Consider the following 21,137-nt stretch of genomic DNA (forward strand, 5'->3'; position numbering starts at 1 on the left):
TTGGTCAGGGCTGCAGTTAAACAAAACAGACTTAATTTTCAGGTTTCCAAACAGTTGCTAAAATTAATATCAATGTTTTGAAGAGACAAAACATTAAAAAATAGCCTTTTAAATAGGAAAAAAATGCAGGAAATGGCTAATGCAGCTAAGTTCTCTGAGAAACAGATATCACAGAAAACACATGCCCTGGAAATAGTTACGATGCTCCCAGTTAAACAGTTCCCAATCTTTTTTGGACCAGACTACTTTTCTTCTGCAATATATTATGATTTTCACTAGAAACAGCTTCTAAGCTAAAGGAAATCAAATGCACACATATCTGAAATGGTGCGCAAACAGATCACTGCTGTTTTCTTTTCTATGCTTAATCCCTTTTTTCCTTCTGAACATCAAAAAGCATGACACTTTTGCGTGCAGTTTACTCGTTGCCCACGAGATGTCTCCATGTGCTGCAGAGAGGTCCCAGAAGATTCGTCCTGGTAAACAGAAGGGGCAAACATGGAACTCAAGCTGTGCGAAAGCTGGTCCAGCTCTTCCATTATTTTCTTTAATAAATGCTCAGTTCACGGCTTAGCACGAATCCAGAGTCTATCCATCATGACAAACAATAAACTGCTTCTGCCTTTTTTTTTTTTTAAATTACAACCTTTTTACTCATGATGAGGGACAAAGCAAGCAATAAACAGTCCTCAAAATAAACAACCCCCTTGAGAATGAAGCAAGATCTTCCTAATACCAAAGTCAACCCACAGCTGCAAAGAGTGTTCCCATGACACAGCTGGTGGAGAGCTTTGGATTTCAGCTCCAAACCCACATTTTATATCATCCTAAGCACAAGAGAGGATATGGAATATGTAAGCATTAAGTGTCTTCCATACCTGAATCAGGGAGCTGAAGCCTCATGTATTATATAGGCTGCATTTATTCAAGCGCGGCAGATCTCAAATGAGTTTCAGCCCAGATCAACCAAGACTGGACTGTGTACGTGCTCAAGAATTTGCAGATAAATAAACGGCAGAGGTAACGATATGACGTTGACACTAACTCTCAAACCCTACAGCCTTTATCATGCTTCTGTTAATGTATGTGAACCGCATGGCTGTGACAGCATCTCTCTCGTTCCAGTGCCATGAGGGGGTTATTTTTAGCTTGTTAAAGGCAGTTCATCTCCTTCAAAACTGGGCGGTTATCCAAACAGCCAAAGGAGAGACAGCCTGTACTGTATCTGTTGCTTTATGGGAAAAACCCTCATTCACAAAAACAAAGGCCACGCAGAACCTGTACTGTAGATAAACTTGTGTTTCTATTACTCCACTGACTTGGCTTTCAAACATATCACATGGGAAGAGCAAAAATTCTAACTCTGGGCATTGTCTACACTGATATTTATGGTCAAGCCAAAAAGGTTATCTTCCACCAGTCCAAGCCAGAGGAGATATTTCACAGTTTCTAGGCTGCATCACGTCTACAAGGAACACATCAGAGCACCAGCCCCTGGGCGAAACAGTTTTCTCTGGGCTTGCCTTTAACACGGAGGCAGTAGAAAGTGTCCCAGAAGGGCTGGGAGCCAGGCACACGGAAGGACGCGATTGCTGCTGAGGAACTCCCTCCTGACCTGAAGAACACATTTGCGTTACTGTCTCCCTGACAGGTGAATTTCAGAATGTGTGAAAAACAGTAATTCAATGACGCTGCCTGCCCGGGGGCCTTTCACCACTTTTCCTCCCACCCCACACTCATGGGATGTGTGCCCACACCTTCCCCAAGCCCTTGCCAGCGCCACACCACCACCATCAGCCCGTCACTGAGCATCCCCCTGGCAATATGATGAATTGCAATTGCTTATTTTAATATGATAAGGCTTCTGGAAACAGCACAAGAAGAACAGACATATTGGGCGAACAAGATTTGGTCCCCAAACATTTTGTCATTTTCTCTTGCCCCAAATTCCTAACCACATTTAGTCTAAAAACTTGCATTTCCCCAGTCCTCTGGAGTCACTGTAGGACCCAGCGTGTCTGCTCAGCCACAGCATGAGCGAAGGGCACTGCACGGGCACAGACGCACGGACATGCTGGACAAGACTGTCCTTCTGTACAAGAAAGCTACAGTGCTGCCAGACTTTCAACAAATGCAGCCTTTACAGCAGCTCCAAGCCATGGGACGATGCAGCCGGTCCTTGCCCTCGCCTGCCCCTTCCAAGGGCAACCTGGCACGAGGCGGGATCTGCGAACATTGCCAGCCCTCACCATGAAGAGGAAAGGAGTTATTAAACCCTCCTCCAGGACAAGGGCTGGCCACAACCGAGCCTCACACCAACCTCTTCATCTTCTCCTCCCCCCCCCGCCAAGTAAAGCATTTCATCGCAAAGCAGATTTCTGCCAGCAAAAGCTCTTTCTTGCTTTTTTTTCCCAGCCATGCGGTACTGTTTGAGGAGTGAGACGTGTTTCAGCAACCTCTTTGGAGACTGCAGTGCCCTAATGGGAACGAACGCTCAAGTCCTCCAAGTAATGAGGGTCCCTCCCCGCGCTCTGCGCACATTTAATTGTTGAGTTATGCTTCCTGTTCCTTCTCGGTGCTAATGCTTTCTCTGAAATTCTCTCCCAGTGTTTCCAGAAGAACTTTTGACCCCAAGAGTGTTTTTAAACTTACAGCATTGTTATCCTCTTCCTTATTATGCTTGCACGGCTACAGGTAATTACATATGGATTCCCCAGTAAGACAGAAAGGCTCAGGAGAGAAAATAACTAATCAGTCCTCAGCTCAGATAAAATATGAAAATGGGGAAGGGGGGGGGTGTTAACAAATGCATTTCTGCACACTCACAGAACAGGTTTATTTGTCCACTTTCAGCTGCATGCCTTGCAAAAAAACACAAGTAGGTTTTGGCAGGGCTAAGGAAACCCAGATCATGCAAGAAACCTTTAACCGGAGACATCCTGTCTCTGTTACGTGTAGGAGGATGGAGACCTTGCTGGGTCACAGCCGTCTCCACATGCAACGCACCCACAGCTTGCATGAAGGTACTTCAGGTCAACGCGAGTTGATTAAACATGAGCAAAAGGGTTTCTCCATCCCTCAGCCAGAGGGTCCCGCAGGCAGGGATGCTGCCAGAGGTCACTTCCCCGGGGCTCGCCTGCGTGGTGGGCTTGGGCACGGGGAGGGAAATAGGCTCCCTTCCCAGCTCCCCCCCAACAGGCAGGGATAGCGATGACCTCCTTTCCCACATAAGAAATTTCTCTTTTCTAAAATTCTGTTCTGCACGGAATAGACTTGGCTCAGGGTCCTGCCTCCAGCATCACGAGCAGCGGACGCCCCAGGGAGGGCACACGATTAAGCAAAGCACAGAATGCCTACAGAAAAGCCTGAGAATAGTCCCCAGGCTTTCCTCCCTGCCTCCAGCAACTACTGATCAAGAGGCTGATACCCTTTAGTAACTTTTGGGGATTTCAGCGCACTAATATGAAGCTGGTCACTGAAGCTGAACCCTTCAAAAATACGGTACTCAGATCATCATATATTGAACAACACAGCACCAGCAGAAAAAAAGGTAAAAAACTTTGAAACAACTAAGAATGGTACATGCGCCTCTGTCTGGGGATCACAAATGCCCCAAATTCATCAAATGCTTTGCAAATTCTTGGTAGACCTGCTTTCCCTTTAGAGTTGATTTCCCAGGTTGCTCCGCCAGCCAGCAGTACAGTGACAGATTCAATTTCAAGCAATAGAAGTACTAGGAAAAGTGAATTAGAATTAAAAATAAATCGTCAAAGACAAATACTGTCATATCATCCTACTTCACTTCGACATAAATAATGACATTTTAAAATAGCAATATCAACTGCACAAGGCAAAATATGGATTTGGAGGGAGAGCTTAAAATCCCCAAAGTGCCTCAGGACAATTTAACACAAGACGACTCTGTGGCCCAGAAGTCTATATCTGAAGTTAAGGAACATTTTGGCCAAACTAGCTCTAAAAGAAATGCACTTTAAGCATATAATGTAATCCTTTTTCTGCCTGGCAGAAAGAGTTTTATTAAAGTTAGGACTTTAAGGGATGTTTCATGTTAAACAGGGCTTTACATAAGGAGACTGTGTAAGAACAGAGGTCCAATTATATTGTATTACGAAATTTTTATTAATGAAACACAGCAAGTGGCCTATCAAGTAAGACTTACAAGTGATCTTTCTCTCAAATTACAGTTTTCAAGTGTCACTAAACTCTTCTGCTGTATCCTGGGGAAGGTGATTAGCTCAGACTATATTTCCCTAGCTGCGAACACTGGAGCAGAACCTAAGAGTTTTAAAGAACTTGCTCACAGGGAAAATTTTTAACATTCAGCCCCTAGAAAAGAGATTTATTTATTTCTTTTTTATTATTTTATTCACTGAATTGTAGAGTAAGGCAGGTTGGAAGGGACATTTGGGGGTCCCTGGTCCAGCCCCCATCTCAAAGCAGAGACAAGTTAGACCAGGTTGCTAAGGGCTGGGTCCAGATGGGTTTTGAGTATCTACAAGGTTGAAGATTTGAATATATACCTAAGTTCCAAGTGATTATCTTTTCTGCCTGGCAGTGTCCCTTTGAATTCACACAGGACTTCACTGAACACCTCACTATGCGTATGTGAGCTTCAAGAGGGTCTCTGTCTCTCAGGAGGGCTCTGCAGAGCTCCTGGAGGTAACACTGACCCATCTGCACCCAAGGACGGTGCTTGCTTCAGCCTTTAAGCAATCAGGTGCTAAGGCATTAATAGCAAGTCCATCAGATCTATAAATTAGGATTCTGAATACTCAACACTGAACTATATCCATAGCGAAGTTAATGAAAGAAGACTCTGGGCAACATTAAGAGCTCCTGCAAGTTTTGTGGTATCTTCTACACTGGTCAGCAGAGGGACAGTGAAGCATCAGCTGATGATAAATCATTCTTAATTAATTGTTGTTACCTAATCACCCAGCACCCAACAGCATCCCTTTAACTGTCTACGAAGCCTTGCACAGTAAACAAGAAAATTCATTAACCTCTTGTCAGAGGTTAGAAACTGGTGGTGAGAAAGGTAACTCCTGGCCAGAGCTGGGTTGAGAATTGGTTTCAAATCTATGAGGTCTGACAGTTAAATTAAGACCACAGTCTCAGTTACCTAGTCCAGACCTTGAGTACCAGCCACCCTGGAAGTCTAAAACAATTACATTTGTACTGATTAAAAATAGCCCAGCTTAGTTCCTTCTTCAATTACCAGTCACACTGTCATCCCTTATCTACAGTATAAATACAATGGAAGATATATGAAAGAGAAAACACATGAGTATCATCAAGAGAGCGGGAGCTGCAAAGAACTGTAATTTCCAAAGCAATTTTGCAATAATCTATATGAATATATATATATATGTCATGCTGCTGGAAAGCCATGACATAGTGGCCATTACTGAAACTTGGTGGGATGATTCCCATGACTGGAATGTAGGGATAGATGGATACAAGCTCTTTAGGAAGGACAGGCAGGGTAGGAGGGGAGGAGGTGTTGCCCTCTACATCAGTGACCAGCTAGAATCAATGGAGCTCCACATGGGGAAGGACGAGGAGCTCATTGAGAGTGTATGAGTTAAGATTAAAGGGAAGATAGGGGAAGGCGATGTTACAGTAGGGGACTGCTACAGGCCACCCGACCAGCAGAGTCAGGCAGATGAGGCCCTCCGTAGGCAGACAGAAGTGGCTTCGCGTTCACAGGCCCTGGTCCTCATGGGGGATTTCAACCACCCTGACATCTGCTGGAGGGACAACACAGCCAGGCACCAGCAATCCAGGATGTTCCTGGAATGCATAGATGACAACTTCCTCCTCCCAATGGTAGAGGAATAACAAGAAAAGGTGCTATGCTGGACCTCGTTCTCACCAACAGGGAAGGGCTGGTGACCAATGGGAGGCTCAGGGATAACCTTGGCTGCAGTGACCACAAAGTGACAGAATTTAAGATCCTCAGGGCAACTAGGAGGATATATTCCAAGCTTACGACCCTGGACTTTAGGCATGCAGACTTTGATCACTTCAGGGATCTGCTGGCCAAAGTGCCTTGGGACAAAGCTCTAGAGGGAAGTGGGGCCCAGGACAGCTAGTCAGTATTCAAGGATCACCTTCTCTGTGTCCAGGAGCAAAGTATACTGACAAAGAGGAAGGCAGGAAAGAATGCTAGGAGACCTGTCTGGATGAACAGGGAGCTCCTGGACAGACTGTCACACAAAAAGAAACTTTACAAGGAGTGGAAGAAAGGACAGCTAGAATGGGGGTTATATAAGGAAGCTGTCCAAACAGCAAGAGACCTGGTGAGAAAAGCTAAAGCTCAGTTAGAATTAAATCTAGCCAAGGAGATCAAGGGAAACAGCAAAAATTTCTATAGGTACATTAATGGTAAGAAGACGACTAGGGAGGGTGTGGGCCCCCTCAGAAAGGAAACGGGGGAGCTGGTGACAAGTGATATGGAGAAGGCCGAGGTCCTCAACGACTTCTTTTCCTCAGTCTTCACTGGCAAGGGCTCCAGCCACACTCCCGGAGTCACAGAAGACAATGGCAGGGATTGGAAAGAACTGCCCATCGCAAGTGAAGATCAGGCTCATGACCATCTGATGAACCTGAAAGTGAACAAGTCCATGGGACCTGATGGGATACACTCACAGGTACTGAAAGAACTGGCAGATGAGGTTGCTAAACCTCTCTCTATTATATTGCAAAAGTCATGGCAGTCTGGTGAAGTTCCCACTGACTGGAAAAGGGGAAACATAATCCCCATTTTCAAAAAGGGAAAGAAGAGGAACCAGGGAACTATAGGCCAGTCAGTCTCACCTCCATGCCTGGTAAGATTATGGAGCAGATCCTCCTGGAGGCACTGCTGAGGCAGAAGAATAACAAAGAGGTGACTGGGTACAACCAACACGGCTTACCAAGGGCAAATCGTGCCTGACAAACCTGGTGGCCTTCTATGAGAAGGTCACAACATCAATAGACGGGGAGAGCAACTGACATCATTTACCAGGACCTGAGCAAAGCCTTTGACGCTGTCCCGCATGACATCCTGGTCTCCAGGCTGATAAAATATGGCTTTGACAGATGGACAATTCAGTGGATAAAGAATTGGCTTGACGGCCGCACCCACAGAGTGGCTGTCAATGGGCCCATGTCCAAGTGGAGGCCAGTGACAAGTGGAGTCCCTCAGGGATCAGTACTGGGACCGGTCTTGTTTAACATCTTCATCAGCGACATGGACAGTGGCATAGAGTGCACCCTCAGCAAGTTTGCCGACGACACCAAGCTGTGTGGGGCGGCTGATGCGCTGGAGGGAAGGGATGCCATCCAGAGGGACCTTGACAGGCTGGAGAGGTGGGCCCATGGCAACCTCATGAAGTTCAACAAGACCAAGTGCAAGGTCCTCCATCTGGGTCGGGGCAATCCCAAGCACCGATATAGGCTGGGCAGTGACTGGCTTGAGAGCAGCCCTGAAGAAAAGGACTTGCGGGTGCTGGTAGACAAGAGGCTCAACATGAGCCGTCAGTGTGCACCTGCAGCCCAGAAAGCCAATTGTACCCTGGGCTGCATCAGGAGAAGTGTGGCCAGCAGGTCAAGGGAGGTGATTCTCCGCCTCTACTCCACTCTCGTGAGACCCCACCTGGAGTACTGCATCCAGTTCTGGAGCCCCTACTACAAGAGAGATATGGACGTGCTGGAACATGTCCAGAGAAGGGCCACGAGGATGATCAGAGGCTGGAGCACCTCTCCTATGATGACAGACTGAGAGAGTTGGGGTTGTTCAGTCTGGAGAAAAGGAGGCCCCGAGGAGACCTTATAGTAGCCTACCAGTATCCTAAGGGGGCCTACAAGAAAGCTGGTGAGGGACTTTTTAGGATATCAGGTAATAGTAGGACTAGAGGGAATGCATTAAAACTAGAGATGGGATGATTCAGACTGGACGTTAGGAAGAAGTTCTTCACCATGAGGGTGGTGAGACACTGCCACAGGTTGCCCAGAGAAGCTGTGGATGCCCCATCCCTGGAAGTGTTCAAGGCCAGGCTGGATGGGGCTCTGAGCAACCTGATCTAGTGGGAGGTGTCCCTGCCCATGGCAGGGGGGTTGGAACGAGATGATCTTTAAGGTCCCTTCCAACCCTAACAACTCTATAATTCTATAATTTTTTTTATATATATATATATATTTTAAAAAATAAAATCATGTGATGCTTCACATTCATTCTGACCTTGAAATCAACTTCTAAGCTTTGCTATAGGAAGTCCCCCCTGGCCTCTTGCCAGGTACAAAGAAGCCATGTCTGAGGTTTATCTTTTCCATACATTTACCTTCCTACGTCCTGCCTGGTGGCACGTAGGATTTGCAGAGCCCGGCTCAGCTCTCCTGGCAGGCTACCCTGGTCTGATGAGGCTGGATCACGCTGTGGGTAGAGCCGAAGGGGTCTACACTCTACAGTGTGCCCCCTCCAGGCTGCAGAGTGCCTTGAAAACAGGGGTTTCAGAATGCTGAAAACCAGGCAGAGCCTTGCTGGAAAGTCAGGAGCCAACCAAGTGACAAGTAACTCCCAGCATGTGCCGAAAGAGTCACTGGAATGCTGGGGAGCTGCATCCTGAAGCCACAGATAATTAATTAAGTTTTGACAAAACTTATTTTTAAGTTTCAGTGTTGCTGAGACACAGCCTTATGAAAATTACCAGAATTTGAAACATGATATATAGAAGAATTTAAAGTACTTTGATAGACGAAAGAATGCTTAGGTGCCCACTCAAGTTAGCACACAAACACTACACTGTCACCAGCACGTTAAGCATCCCTGATTTATTTGTTTTTCCTTTCCCCCCGCAAAGAAGGCACCACAGCACATAGAAGAGAAGACAGAAATGACAAAATTTGTCACAGTAAAGAGGTGTGTGAGAGTGAGGATTGTTACAAGCCCAGACTCAAAGAAAGTCACAGATAACAGGCAGGTATGAAGTGAGCACCAGCATCGGTTAGACTACAGTGCGAGACTCGTCCTCGGGAGCGGTGGTTTGCTCGGAGAAGGGAAAGCATAAGAATATGAAATCAGAACAAATCACCAAACCAGTATCACGTCTGAGCCATCCAAAGGTTTAAGAGATTTATTATAATTGCCGCAGAAAAGAGGGGGGAAAAAAGACAAGAAGATAAAATAAAATAAAAAAAAAAAAGATAAAAACTTCAACTGAATCCACCTGCTTTCCCTCGCTGGAAAACCAGCCTGCAAGCTCTTTAGAATAGCAAACATCATTTTATTCTTTGTCTGTACAATACAACGGAGGCCCAGAACACCAGTGAAGTTTCAGAGAGCTGCTACATTACAAATAAATAACAATAATCCACTTAATCTCTGCTTAATGCAGCCCTGAAGGGAACTCAAGTGAGATTATCAACGGGCAGCATTTATTCAGGAAAACTTCAGTTACAGTTCACAGCCAGAATTTCATACCCCACCCCCAAAAAGTGTCTGTTGGCGTCAAGAGAGCAAATAAAAACTTGAAGACTTGGATCATAAACTGTTAAAGAAGTTGAGTTACAAAAGGAGGGGAAAGAAGAGCGTGTTACTGCGTAAGCGCTGCGAGAGACTTTGCATCAGGTCCAATAAAAGCAGTGGAAGTGGGTGGAAAACAATCCAACAGCAGAGAGAAAAACAAAGCCACGGTTGCCACATAGCTTGGAGGACACGAGAGCTCCTGCTCCCCGTGCTGCTGCATTGCTGCCGCGCAGTAGCAAGAGACAGCAGATGCCGTGGTAGGTGCCATCCCCCTTTCAGCTTGTCACCCACGTCCCACGCAAAGACGGGCTGGGTGGCACTGCCCCGTCCCGAGGACCCGCTCCGTGCCAGGCTGTAGGAGAATGTGACGAGACGCAAGTGGGCGTCAAGGGAGAGGGCAAAACCGTCACAGCAAAGCCACACTTACAGTGACCAGTTTTTCAGGAGAGACATTCACTCCTTTCACGTCGTCGTCTTCTGGCTCTTCGTTTTCCTTATTGTCAGTGTAAGAGACAGAGTCTTGGACTGAGCAAGTGCTAAGCAAGTCTGGCAAACTGGTAGATGGGTACTTCAGAAAATCCCCTTCAGCAGATTCCTACCCAAGAGACAACAAAACATGTTACATCGCGTGCAGAAAACCACCGAAGTCACGGTGAAACCGCTCCATTTCACCTGCCCAGTGAGAGCTCCCTGGTAATCCCCCCCTCACTACGCGCTTCCATGTGCTCAAACTTTAATGGTTCAGTTACAAAAAGCAGACCTGGTTTTGAAGTGGATATATAGTAAACACAGGCCAATACACGTCTAAAACATTTAGATTTCATAAAGGATAATTTAAAATAAACACTTCCCCAGCAGCCTGCTCCTCCCCACCCTGGGTTTATTAAACGTCACTGCAAGCAGACTCACAGACCTCATTACTCATTTCATTGCATCCCAAATCACACTCTGTGCTCCTGCTCCCTCCACGCAGATGTTCCTGTCACACATTTATCTATCTACACGCTTAAGAATAATACACCCTACCTCAGAGAACAAAATGAAAACTGACCCACTGATCCTCTACCAGCTCAGTCCTGATGTTTCAGGACCTGTTTCCAGTCTTTGACACCTTTTCCAGGCAGCAAACACGGGCATCAGCCGAAAGCAGCGGCCAGACAGACTCTCATTTCATTGATTTCAGAACAAATCCTGCGTTCAAGAGCGCTCACCAGGCCCAACTGCAAGGCTGCTTTCCCATACCGACAAATAACGCCCCGAGGGAGCTGCTGGGGAACACTTCACCTATTTACACCTTTTCTGAGGCTGCCTGGAACAGGGCACGGGCTGGATTCCTCACCGCTTGCCTTTCCAAGCCCTCCTCCCAGGGACACGAAAACTGTCCAAGCGCACAGAGCCTGGGCCAAACAGATTCACAGCCTCCCCAGGAACGTGGAGTTTTAGGCTGTGAGCTTATTAGCGCTGATTATTTGCGATGCAGTCATCACATGAACAAGCAAGTAATTCTAGGGAGAAATTCATGCAGTCTACCGCCTTGCGTTTTGGCAGAGTGTCCAATTGTCTAAAGGAAATACAAAACGTACCTACTTCAGGTCAAAGCGTGTTGTTTCCAGAATAAACCCTGGTGGGTTTAATAGCAGGCTGTGAGCCTGGAGAAGGTCCTCAATGAACTTCACTGTCTAACTGAGACATTAGAGAAGTTATAGGCTCTTCACTTTTAATACGGTGGGACAGAGCCTCTTCTTGAAAAACACGAACATAAGAGCATCCAGACATTAAACCCACAGAAACCTGCATCAGGTTGGCTGGGGCAAACTGAAGAAGTAGCTAAGAAAAATTTTTTAAAATACTGATACAGTGGCCTGCTGACACAGCACGTTCCACCTGGAAATGCAGGTTTACAAGAGGTCTCTTTGGCCCAAGATGTTCCTGCCACTACCTCAAAGGCCCTGATGGCCCCATCATGGGGGCAGGTACTTCTTTGAGACCCTGGGTGCTTTTGGGAGCCGTCTGGCAACCCACCAAGTGCCTGCATCAGCCCCAGCAGGGGAGCAGGAGGCTGTGGCCCGGGGATGAGAGGAAACAGGAGTGGGCAGGATTTTCTTAAACAAAGGAAAAAATGTTGTGTAATATCCCCTCAATCTCCTGCAATGAAAGCAGAACGAAGAGCCCGACTGATAAATGAGTTCCACTCTCATTTCCCTGAAATTTCATGCTCCTTTACCTGTAAGAGCTTCACTCCACACTATTAACAAGGACAAAATAAGGAACTCAAGCCAAAAGATCATCATCAAGAGACCTCAGGCACACAGATCGGACAAGAGATGAGAGCTATGAGGCTAGGCGGGCAGGAAGCAGAAGAGGCTGAGAACAGCCTGCTTTATTTACCTTGTATTTTAAGAAAATGGTTTTGGCCAAAACTTAAGTAACATCTGCGTGAATAAATACAGACTCATTTGCACACTGAACGACAGTGGCAATACAAACAAATAATTAAGTTGGTCTATACCCTGTGGATTTGCCACAGATTTATGGCAGCTACTGATATATTTCCCATAACTGTGAGTTAAATTTAGGGGAGCAAATGTATGCATGTGATTCTCTATAAAAAACATGCCCTTTCCACGCAGCACTTGCACAAACTCCTGTGGAGACCACCAAGGAGAGGACCATACCTTGCTAGCGACCACCAGCTGCACCAGGCCAGCGGCCGAGCGAAGGAGGGCCACGGCATCCTGGTGGGAGAGCCCAACCAGCGACTGCCCGTTGATCATGAGGAGCTCGTCACCCGCCATCAGCCTGCCGTCCCTGCGGAAACAGAGCAGGAACGTGGAGCTGCAGGGCAATCCTTCCCCAGTGCCGGGCTCCCGTGGCACACAGTACGACATGGAGACATGGACAACACATGACCCAGCTGATGCTAAGCTTGCATCAGTCATAGAATCATAGAAGAGTTTGGGTTGGAATGGACCTTAAAAATCACCTAGTTCCAGGAACTTCTTTCTAATATCTAATCTAACTTTCCCCTCTTTCAGTTTAAAACCGTTACGCTTTATCCTATTGCTACACTCCCTCATAAAAAGTTCCTCCCCATCTTTCCTGTAGGCTCCCTTTAGGTACTGGAAGGCCACTATAAGGTCTCCCTGGAGCCTTCTCTTCTCCAGGCTGAACACCCCCAACTCTCTCAGCCTGTCCTCATAGCAGAGGTGCTCCAGCCCTCTGATCATCTTCATGGCCCTCCTTTGGACCTGTTCCAACAGATCCATGTCCTTCCTGTGCTGAGGTCTCCAGCGCTGGAAACAGTACTCCAGGTGGGACCGTGGGATCTCACCAGAGCGGATTAGAGGGGTAGAATCACCTCCCTTGATGCAGTGTTACTTGCCAAAAAAAAGTGGCTCAGAAAGATGCCCCCAGGAAATTACTGTTACAATCAGAGCCACACCACCCTCTTTATAGGGCTGAGACCCCTCAAACCTTCTCCGTGACCCACCAGAGATGGTTATGGAGCAGCAGTGAGCCCCATCTCCTCATCAGGGAGCAGGACCAGGCTGGAAGTGAGCAGCCTGGGCCGCATGACCCACACTCACCCACTGCTCACGGATCCCGTGGAAAGGGCCCATCTTCCAAAAAGAGACTTCGGGAAAAAGCCCCACAAGCCATCAGGCTCCATCACCAAGTGTTTGATCTGTCCATAGTTTAGAATAAACAAGCCGGAAGAAGATTCCGTGACCAAAATCACAAAGAAGTTTTTAAGTCAAAAATGCCATATTCTCACCCTCACACATTGGGAGGGCAAAACCCCTACGCCTGTCTCATGAGTCTGGCTACCAGCCGTGGCCACGGATGCGCCAGCACACCCACTCCCGCGCAGGCACTGCCATCGCCTCACCTGTGTGCGGAGCCGCCTTCCTCCACATGGGTGACGATGATGCTGTGAGGGGACCGCTTCGACCCTCTGCCTCCCGTTATCTGGATTCCCAACCCGTCCGTCCCTTTCAGGATGTGCATCTTCCATATGCGGCAACCTTCTCGCTGAGAGAAAACGTGCAGAGAGCCCTTGAATTTGGATTTGGACAGTGAGAGAGGGCTGGGATGCTAGAGGAGGGAGCTATTTAGCACCTTGCTGCCCACCACCACACATCTGTATAGCTCAAGCTATACGGGTGTTTTTTTGCCGAGCTTTGCTGTGTTAGCTGTGGTCCGAGCAAAGGAGGCAGAAAGGAGGAGGCAGCACAGAGCAGGGTCAGCATGTAGAGGTTTCCTCGCAGGGTCGTTTGCAGCTTTTCTGAGCCACGCAGAGGTGATGCTCTCAATGCCCTGATCCTTCCCGAAGCAACCAGCGACCTCAAACCCCTTCGCCAAAACTCAAGGATGAGCTGTGCAGGGCTGCAGAGGAGCAAGACGTTGTTCAAGGGGAGCCTTAAACACCGGGTAGCGCAGCTGCTACTGCAGCAGGGACCAGGCTGGCATCACACGGCAGCATTTCCCTCTCTGGAGGGGTTTGCAGGGTTTGAGGCATTAGGAAAGAAAATACCAGCTTCAAATCAGCTGCCAATCAAATATTTCTGATTGGACAGCTATTGTACAGACTGTAAATAACAAATTTACCCACCGCAGAGAATAACTTTTCAGTATAAGCAAGGTAATAAGCAATGCTTAGGACATCTTTTCTTTTTTCTTTTTATAATTATTATAAATATTTATCCAAAAAGTGCTTTACAAACTCCGGACCAATACAAAACACAGAACAAGAATTAGTTCCTGTGAGCCCTACCAGCAGGACTGGGCAGAAGGAAGCGCAAGCGTGGCAGACATCAGCGGAGAAAAAAAAGGAAAGAGGAAAACAAGCAAGCAAGCCCAGCCAGACACCTACGGCGATTGCCAGGACTCTCTCGGAGAGGGGAAGAACCAGTATAACAGAATTACGAGGAACCCCAGGAAGTTTTCAAGCTTGCAAGGCAGCAAAATGTGCAATTTGGAGGCAATTTTTAGGCCATGTGTTGCAGTCACCAGGCATGGGGTCAGCTATTTCTGCCTGGGTCTGTTCTGCACACAAGTAATGTTCTCGCAGTACGCAAACGCCCCAGTAGCAAAGATGATTAAAATTTCATGCCAAACTGTGAAGAGCACGTACGAATTGCTGCTTGTTTCTGAGAAGGGGAACTGCTAAATATATCAGCAAACCCAAGGGTTGCGGCAGCAACCTGCAGTTTTTAGGCCAACACTGTTTATCAGAGCCTTTATTAAGTGAAGAAAATGTACTTTTTTTACCTGTTCACTGGGCGCCTATGCTGAAACTTTTAAACGCAACGTAACATGATTCTTTTTCAGATACAGGAACAAAGAGGTCAGTATCTACACCAGTTATCTTAAGAACAAAGTTAAAAATAATAATAACGTCCCACAGCCCCTAGACCACAGGTAGGAGAAACAGGAAAAACGAACCAGGTGTCTTAAGAGGTAACCCAGAAGTTTGAGCCTGAAAACATATACACCTGTGGGTAATTTGTTAACTTGAAAGTCACGCACATGGACAATATCCCAACAGGTTTAACTGGGATCCTCAATGCACCGATAAAAGCCCAGTCTCCTGCTACATAACAGGACGTGTCAGGACAGAGAATACTCAGATTAATTAGAGTGATACATGAGATGCTGTGTTAAACGCAGGGGCAAGAGTCAACTATATTTATCTACTTAAAAAACAGAACTGAGCTACAGCATGAGAACGCTCCAGAGAGGTTTTATTGCTATGAAGTACCTTGCATCCATAATGAAAATGGCACAACAGAGAAATACAATCTTTCTCCCCCCCCAGCCCAAGCCCAGGCTGAAATGGTGTCCCTCTATTCTCCTCAGAAGATGCCACTCCAAGTGTCCCGTTGTTAAATCCAGTTCGGAAGCAGACTCTCCAATAAAGTTTAACAATGCAGTCATAAAGTTGCACTTAATGATTTGCAACAGCGTTTTGGAATGCGAGCTATGCAAAGGCCCACGATGCGCAGCCGCGCTCGCATTCCTCAGCACTCCTCACTGTCACACATCTTACTAAAAAATGAAAACAAAACACAAATTTATTCTTAACTGACCCACTCTCAAACATTCATTTACATAGCAAAACACTTAATAGTAGGAAACGGCAAGACTCCCCTGCTCTCAATGCAAGCACCACCTTATTCCCCTGGAACTCCCACTGAAACCAGAAGCATTTGCGAAGCGCAGCATCACTCAGTCCGAACACGGACAGCAGAACGCAGCCACGATAAAGACAACGAAACCATTTGGCACATACCCAAACATGTATTTCTTTCACTGATTTTCAAATGACACGGCCACCACCTCCTGTGTAAGAAAAGGCTGTCCCTCAAGCTACCTGCCACCGGTCAGCCGCACATGTTTCACTGGGAATTAACAACTCAGCGTCGACTGGAAATCAGACCCTCTCACTGTTCTTTCCCTCTTCTTCATAAAACATTCATAGCTCTGCATTTAACCACGTGCTACAAAGCAAACGCCCCCCGCCAATACACGCATACCTCCAAGGTAGGTCACTCCAAGATTTTAAAAGCTGAGTATTGAAAAGCAGATTGCTAGGCTTTGCTTGAAGGCTCTTGGAGAAAGCGGGTGTTCAGCAGAACCCTCTTCCCCTCCCCACGAAGTTGCTATCTTTTTTTCACAGAGCAGCATGGGATACTTGACAGCCAGCTAGGAAATTCTGCTGGTTTGAATGCGCATCTTATGTGACTCCATCACAGGAAAGCCTTAATAGTAAAGCTCTCTGCCAATCCCAAGGATTTGTAAATGCATTTACATTTGACTTAAAACCAGTTTTCTTGAGCTATTGGAGATTCCAACATTCAACACCACAAAGTCTAAATGCTTTAAAAAAGAAAAGAAATAATGAAGAAAAAAAAAAGCAGAGCGACGCATGCCTTTTTAAAAAAATTAAAAATTGAAGGATAATATTTTCAAGCTTTCCTTCATAAACAAAAAAACTACAAGCTCACTTAGTCTTTAAACGAAAGCTAGGATTCTGGTGTATTCACTCTGCTCCAGAGACTTCCAATACCCAAGAGAAGCTCCAAGCGTAGCTAGATTTGGCAGTTTGCAGGTCTGATGTCACTGCCCCTGGAGCCTGCACAACCCCTGCGCAGAGGAGGACGGGTTTAACTGCTGAGCGGCCTCTGGTCAGCTGCACAGTTCTGGCCGCTGCCCCTTTCATATTCCTATCAACATCTGAACTTTTCCATCCTCTTGGAATACATTCTCATAGCTTTGTTTATAAACAACTCGAAAATAATCCCCCCAGCTTCGTTCGCAAGCGACACAACAAAATCTGCACGCGTGCACCCAGAGCTCTCGGTGCAAAAGCATTTCATGCCTAAAGCACAGAGCTGTGCTGATGTTGGTCCAGCCAGGCATCCTCAGCGAGGATAGAGAGAGAGGTGACACCAGCACCTGTCACAGCCAGGGACTAGGTGACACCCTGCTCAGGCCACTCTTAAGGAGACCAAGCTGCATCCCGTAACCAAAGGCAGGTCACAGTAACGAAGCTCGGTTCTTGAAAACCTACGTGCAAAGGGCTCAGTAGATAACGTGAGCTGATTACCTGTATAGAACGATCCAGAAAATTTCATGCAATTCCCCTGAGATTTGGCCAAGACGGGACTCTCAGAAAGACATCCACGCTTGCTTTGAGAGCATCAAAGGAATAAGAAGCCAAAATTCCCATTTAGAGATTTTATCCCCTTCTCCTGGGAGCAAATGTTAACTCTGCTCAGATCCACCCCCTGGACTTTGCTTGTAGACGCAGAGCGGCAGCAGACCTGCCCATGCAAAGGGGCTGTGGACCCCCCCTCGATGGGAGGGTTTCGTGGACACCACAGACCAGTATTTCTCCTCCAACAGAGGAGATGAGATGGGGTCATCTCTCGAAGTCCCTTCCAGACCTATGTCTTTTCGCTTCCCTCACTTCTGTGAACGCTCTACAGCAAGAAGACACACAAGTGGTCATGTCAGGCTGCCCTGGGCTAATGGCTAATTTTTGTTCTCTGCAGTTACATCATTCTCAGGTGACTCAACTTTCCTCCCAACTTGGCTCTTTCGAGCAGGCAGCCCTCTGGACCAGATTTTTCCACTTGCAGCTGATCAACTTCAAAGTGCCTCAGCTACAAATAATTAAAATGTTTTGGTTTTTGTTTTTTGTTTTTTTTTTTTTTTAAAGACAGTATGAATATTCTACTTGGATTAATCGCAAGCAAAAAAGAAATAAAAACTTTAATAAAAAATTAAAAAATGGGTCATCTTATGTAACAGACCGCAAGCGAGAATAGAGAATTCGGCTGGCAGCTTCAAGTGGGTCCCCGCAGGCCGTCCTCCACCATGAAGCCATTGTACATCAGGCAGCCTCTGCTCGCAGGGAGCCCACATCTGGCACAAACCAGCGCGCTACAGATCAGAAAAAGGAAGCACGCTGCCAGCGACGTGGGGAAGCTTGCCTTCTGCCTGCTCCAAGTGCATACCATCAAACGCTCGATTTCATAAGCGCATCATTAATAAAACAAAAAGGAACATTTTTTTTCCTCCAAGTGTGGAGGAAAATAAATAAATAAATAGATAGATAAATTGGTAAATAAATAAATAAATAAGACACTGAGCTGTTCTTCCCCCCCTTTTCTTTCACTGGCTAATTGCAGGGGAGTTTAAAGGGGTTTGACTGATTTTGACTGTGGCGTGCTCAAGAAGCTGCAAATCTATATATACAAAGGAAAAATTGCTTTGAAATCTTGTATTAAAGAAAAGCTTGGCAGGAGCAAGGTGTAAACAAATGGAAAACAGAAACGCGGTAAGTAGTTAAAAAGGCAGACAGTAAAATGGAAAATGTAAAACAGTTGCCTACAAAAGAAGCACTTTCTGTCATAGCAGCAATTCAGCCCAACCTGGTGTAAATATGTAACAATTTTTAAATAGAAACAGAGATAAACCCCCATGAGAATACCAATAACCATACAAGGTCTGTGGACACACACTGATTGCCACGGGCCCTAGCGCAGCCCGTGGGATGTCTCCCTCCCTCCGTATTTCAACGCGGATTTTTACTGCCTGCCTGCAGGGTCAGGTTCCTGCTTACAAACTTCACAGGTTTCCCCTGTAGGAGCAGCAGAAGCAAACAGCGAGCTCCTCCTCACCGGCCACGAAGCCGTCTTGGAAAAAAGACACTTATGAGAAAGTTACAAGTTTCATGCATTTAAAAAAAAAAAAAAAAAAAAAAAATGACCACAATGGGCTTGATAGGAGCTGCCAGCCAACACGCTGGTCAAACGCAGCTGAAAAGTGTCACGAAACCAGCACAAAGCCTCCCAAACAGCAACACAGCACATTCAGACCAGTACATAAGCAATTCCCCTTCAAGCAACGACCAGTACGGCATCCTCAGGGTGCGCACTGTGCCTGTGCGACCACACCGCTCCCCAGCATCCCTCACTGATGCGGGATAAATCTAAAATATCCCAGCTGCCTGCCGCACTCTGGGTCAAACTGTGCCTCCTCCTGCTGTCCCCGTTCCCCAGCAGGCAGGTGGGAGAGATGGGTCGGTGGCTGGGGAATTAACTTGCACGATCACATACCAGGCGAGTAGCTCAAACGCGTCCATCTCAAGATACAGTCAAAAGCTATCACTCTTCACATTACAGATGTTAGTGTGAATGACTCAGTAGCAGAAAACCATGCCAAAATTTTTTGCAGATTCTTAACAAAGCAATTATTTCATTAGTGGATAATGAGTATATTTTTTCATCTGATCTTAACCAGGTTATTTTTAAGACTGATCTGACAGCAGGAGTCCTGCTTTCATCTACTACCTTGGGTTTTGTTTTCGTTGTCGTACAAGCAAGATAAACAGCTCCATGACAAATCAAAAGCAAGACAAAAAAAATCTACATGCCTTTATCAATAAGTTATTCCAAGACAGGAGTTCTTTGTCCACCCCTACTGCCTATGAAAGTTTCTTAGCAGCAAGCCACTTTGGCTGCTGCCTCTGGATGATGCAAGCCACGCAGTGGGTGTCTCCTACACCACTTGAAAGAGGGGAAAAAAACAAACCCCAAAACCCAAGTAGCCCTTAATATGAATTACACAGTGCTGACCATGTGAACTTTCCGTGTCCTCAGAATACGCAGGAGCCAGCAGCGCAGACACAACTGCGATTGCATTCAAGTGTCCGCTGCTGATCTAACAAGTCCCCTTGTTTGGACAAACGGCCGCCAGACGCTTGGCATCCTTTCACTGAAATGCAAGCATTTTCCCCACGGAAAGAGAAGCGTCCTAGGGGATAAAGCCTGGGGAACAGTCAAAAGCAAAAACATACCCTCCCCCAAACACAAACACATAATTAAAATACACAAAACAGGCATCACAGCAGAGTGGATGAAAATTCTGCAATTTAAAGCAGACTGTCCCCCCCCGGGATCCATCTCCCGAGACAGACTGCTCATTGACATCATTTCCTTGGCAAGGGCTTTGAACATTTTATCAGCCATTGCAAACACCTGAACTACATCATCAGCCCCTTACAAAAAAATCTGCTGGAGTCATTTGTCATCCCAAGCCATCACCATCTGGATTGCACCTCTCCGGGCTGCTCCCCTCTTGCCATCAGCTGAAGCTTTATGGTGAGATCAGACAAAAGATTTCTCAGCTATTGCCAGCCCTGTGGGGGGAGGGGGGTTGGCCCAGTAATTACCCCTGGGGACCTCAGGCTTTTAAAGGTTACAAGGCGTTTTCGTTCCCTCAAGTATCTTGCCCAGTCTCGTTCTCTTGCTGGGCTATTGGGAGCGGTTGGTTGGTTAGCGTGGAGCTTCTCAGAAAACACCCCCGCAGTAGATTAAAGCCCATCCAAGAGCAAGTCACCACGGTGCCGTGTCAGCTAAAGAGGGGTGTCTGGTGGGGACTGGTATTACATCCGTCGGCATCAGGAATCCTTTGGGTTTGCTCAGTGGTTTCAGCGCCCTGCCTCAAAAATTAAGCGTGCGTAGTTTTATAATCCCAACCAGCACCTGAAACATTACAGCACCTAAGCAAACCGCAAGCTCTATTTTTAGGCACGTCCACTTGGTTTCAAACGTTCGCACTTAATGATTAAAACATAAAATGGTGTGAACTTACATTTCAGCTAAAGTCCGTCCTTTGCATTCCAGTTGTGGGCTTGCTGTATTTTCAATACCATACGCAAAATGAAAAAAAAACAACAACCCACCACTTTCTGTGTAGGTGGGAAATGCTTTCGTGCTGGTGCTCTCACCTGTGGTTTGTGATATCTGAACGTGGCTGAGACCTCCCGCAACACAACCTCGTGCGTACCCGTGCTGCCTTTGGTGGTAGCTCATTTCCAAGTGTGGGGACCCCGTGGTCAAGAAAACACACTAAAACGAACTCATTATAACTCATCCATTGCCAGACTATCTCTGTGCCCAACGCTCCACTGTGCCCCTGGAAAATTCAATCCAAAAACGGACTAAAAGGACAGACTGCTGTTCACAGCTACCTCAGCTGTAGCTATCGCTTAATTCTCAGCAAAGAAAGGCAAAAAAAAAATAAAATCTTAAGTCAG

At 46.6% G+C, this 21,137-nt stretch overlaps 1 protein-coding gene across 5 annotated transcripts in view; it reads right to left on the bottom strand.

Moving 5' to 3' along the window:
* The window catches only part of PDZD2 (PDZ domain containing 2), a 214,755-nt gene that overhangs the window by 46,457 nt on the left and 147,161 nt on the right, over positions 1 to 21,137 (bottom strand). For 3 of the 5 annotated variants that reach the window (XM_074569808.1, XM_074569807.1, XM_074569810.1), the window contains 3 exons: positions 13,419 to 13,561; positions 12,205 to 12,337; positions 9,957 to 10,124 (listed from right to left, as the gene is read on the bottom strand). The exons of 1 other annotated variant lie outside the window; for it this stretch is intronic. In XM_074569808.1, coding sequence (XP_074425909.1) covers positions 9,957 to 10,124; positions 12,205 to 12,337; positions 13,419 to 13,561 — 444 coding nt within the window. Of the gene's footprint in view, positions 1 to 9,956; positions 10,125 to 12,204; positions 12,338 to 13,418; positions 13,562 to 17,138; positions 17,319 to 21,137 lie in introns of those variants that run through there. One more of the 5 variants, XM_074569812.1, reaches the window with a different exon arrangement.

Source organism: Larus michahellis, chromosome Z (assembly GCF_964199755.1).
Source record: "Larus michahellis chromosome Z, bLarMic1.1, whole genome shotgun sequence".
Taxonomy (NCBI): Eukaryota; Metazoa; Chordata; class Aves; order Charadriiformes; family Laridae; genus Larus; species Larus michahellis.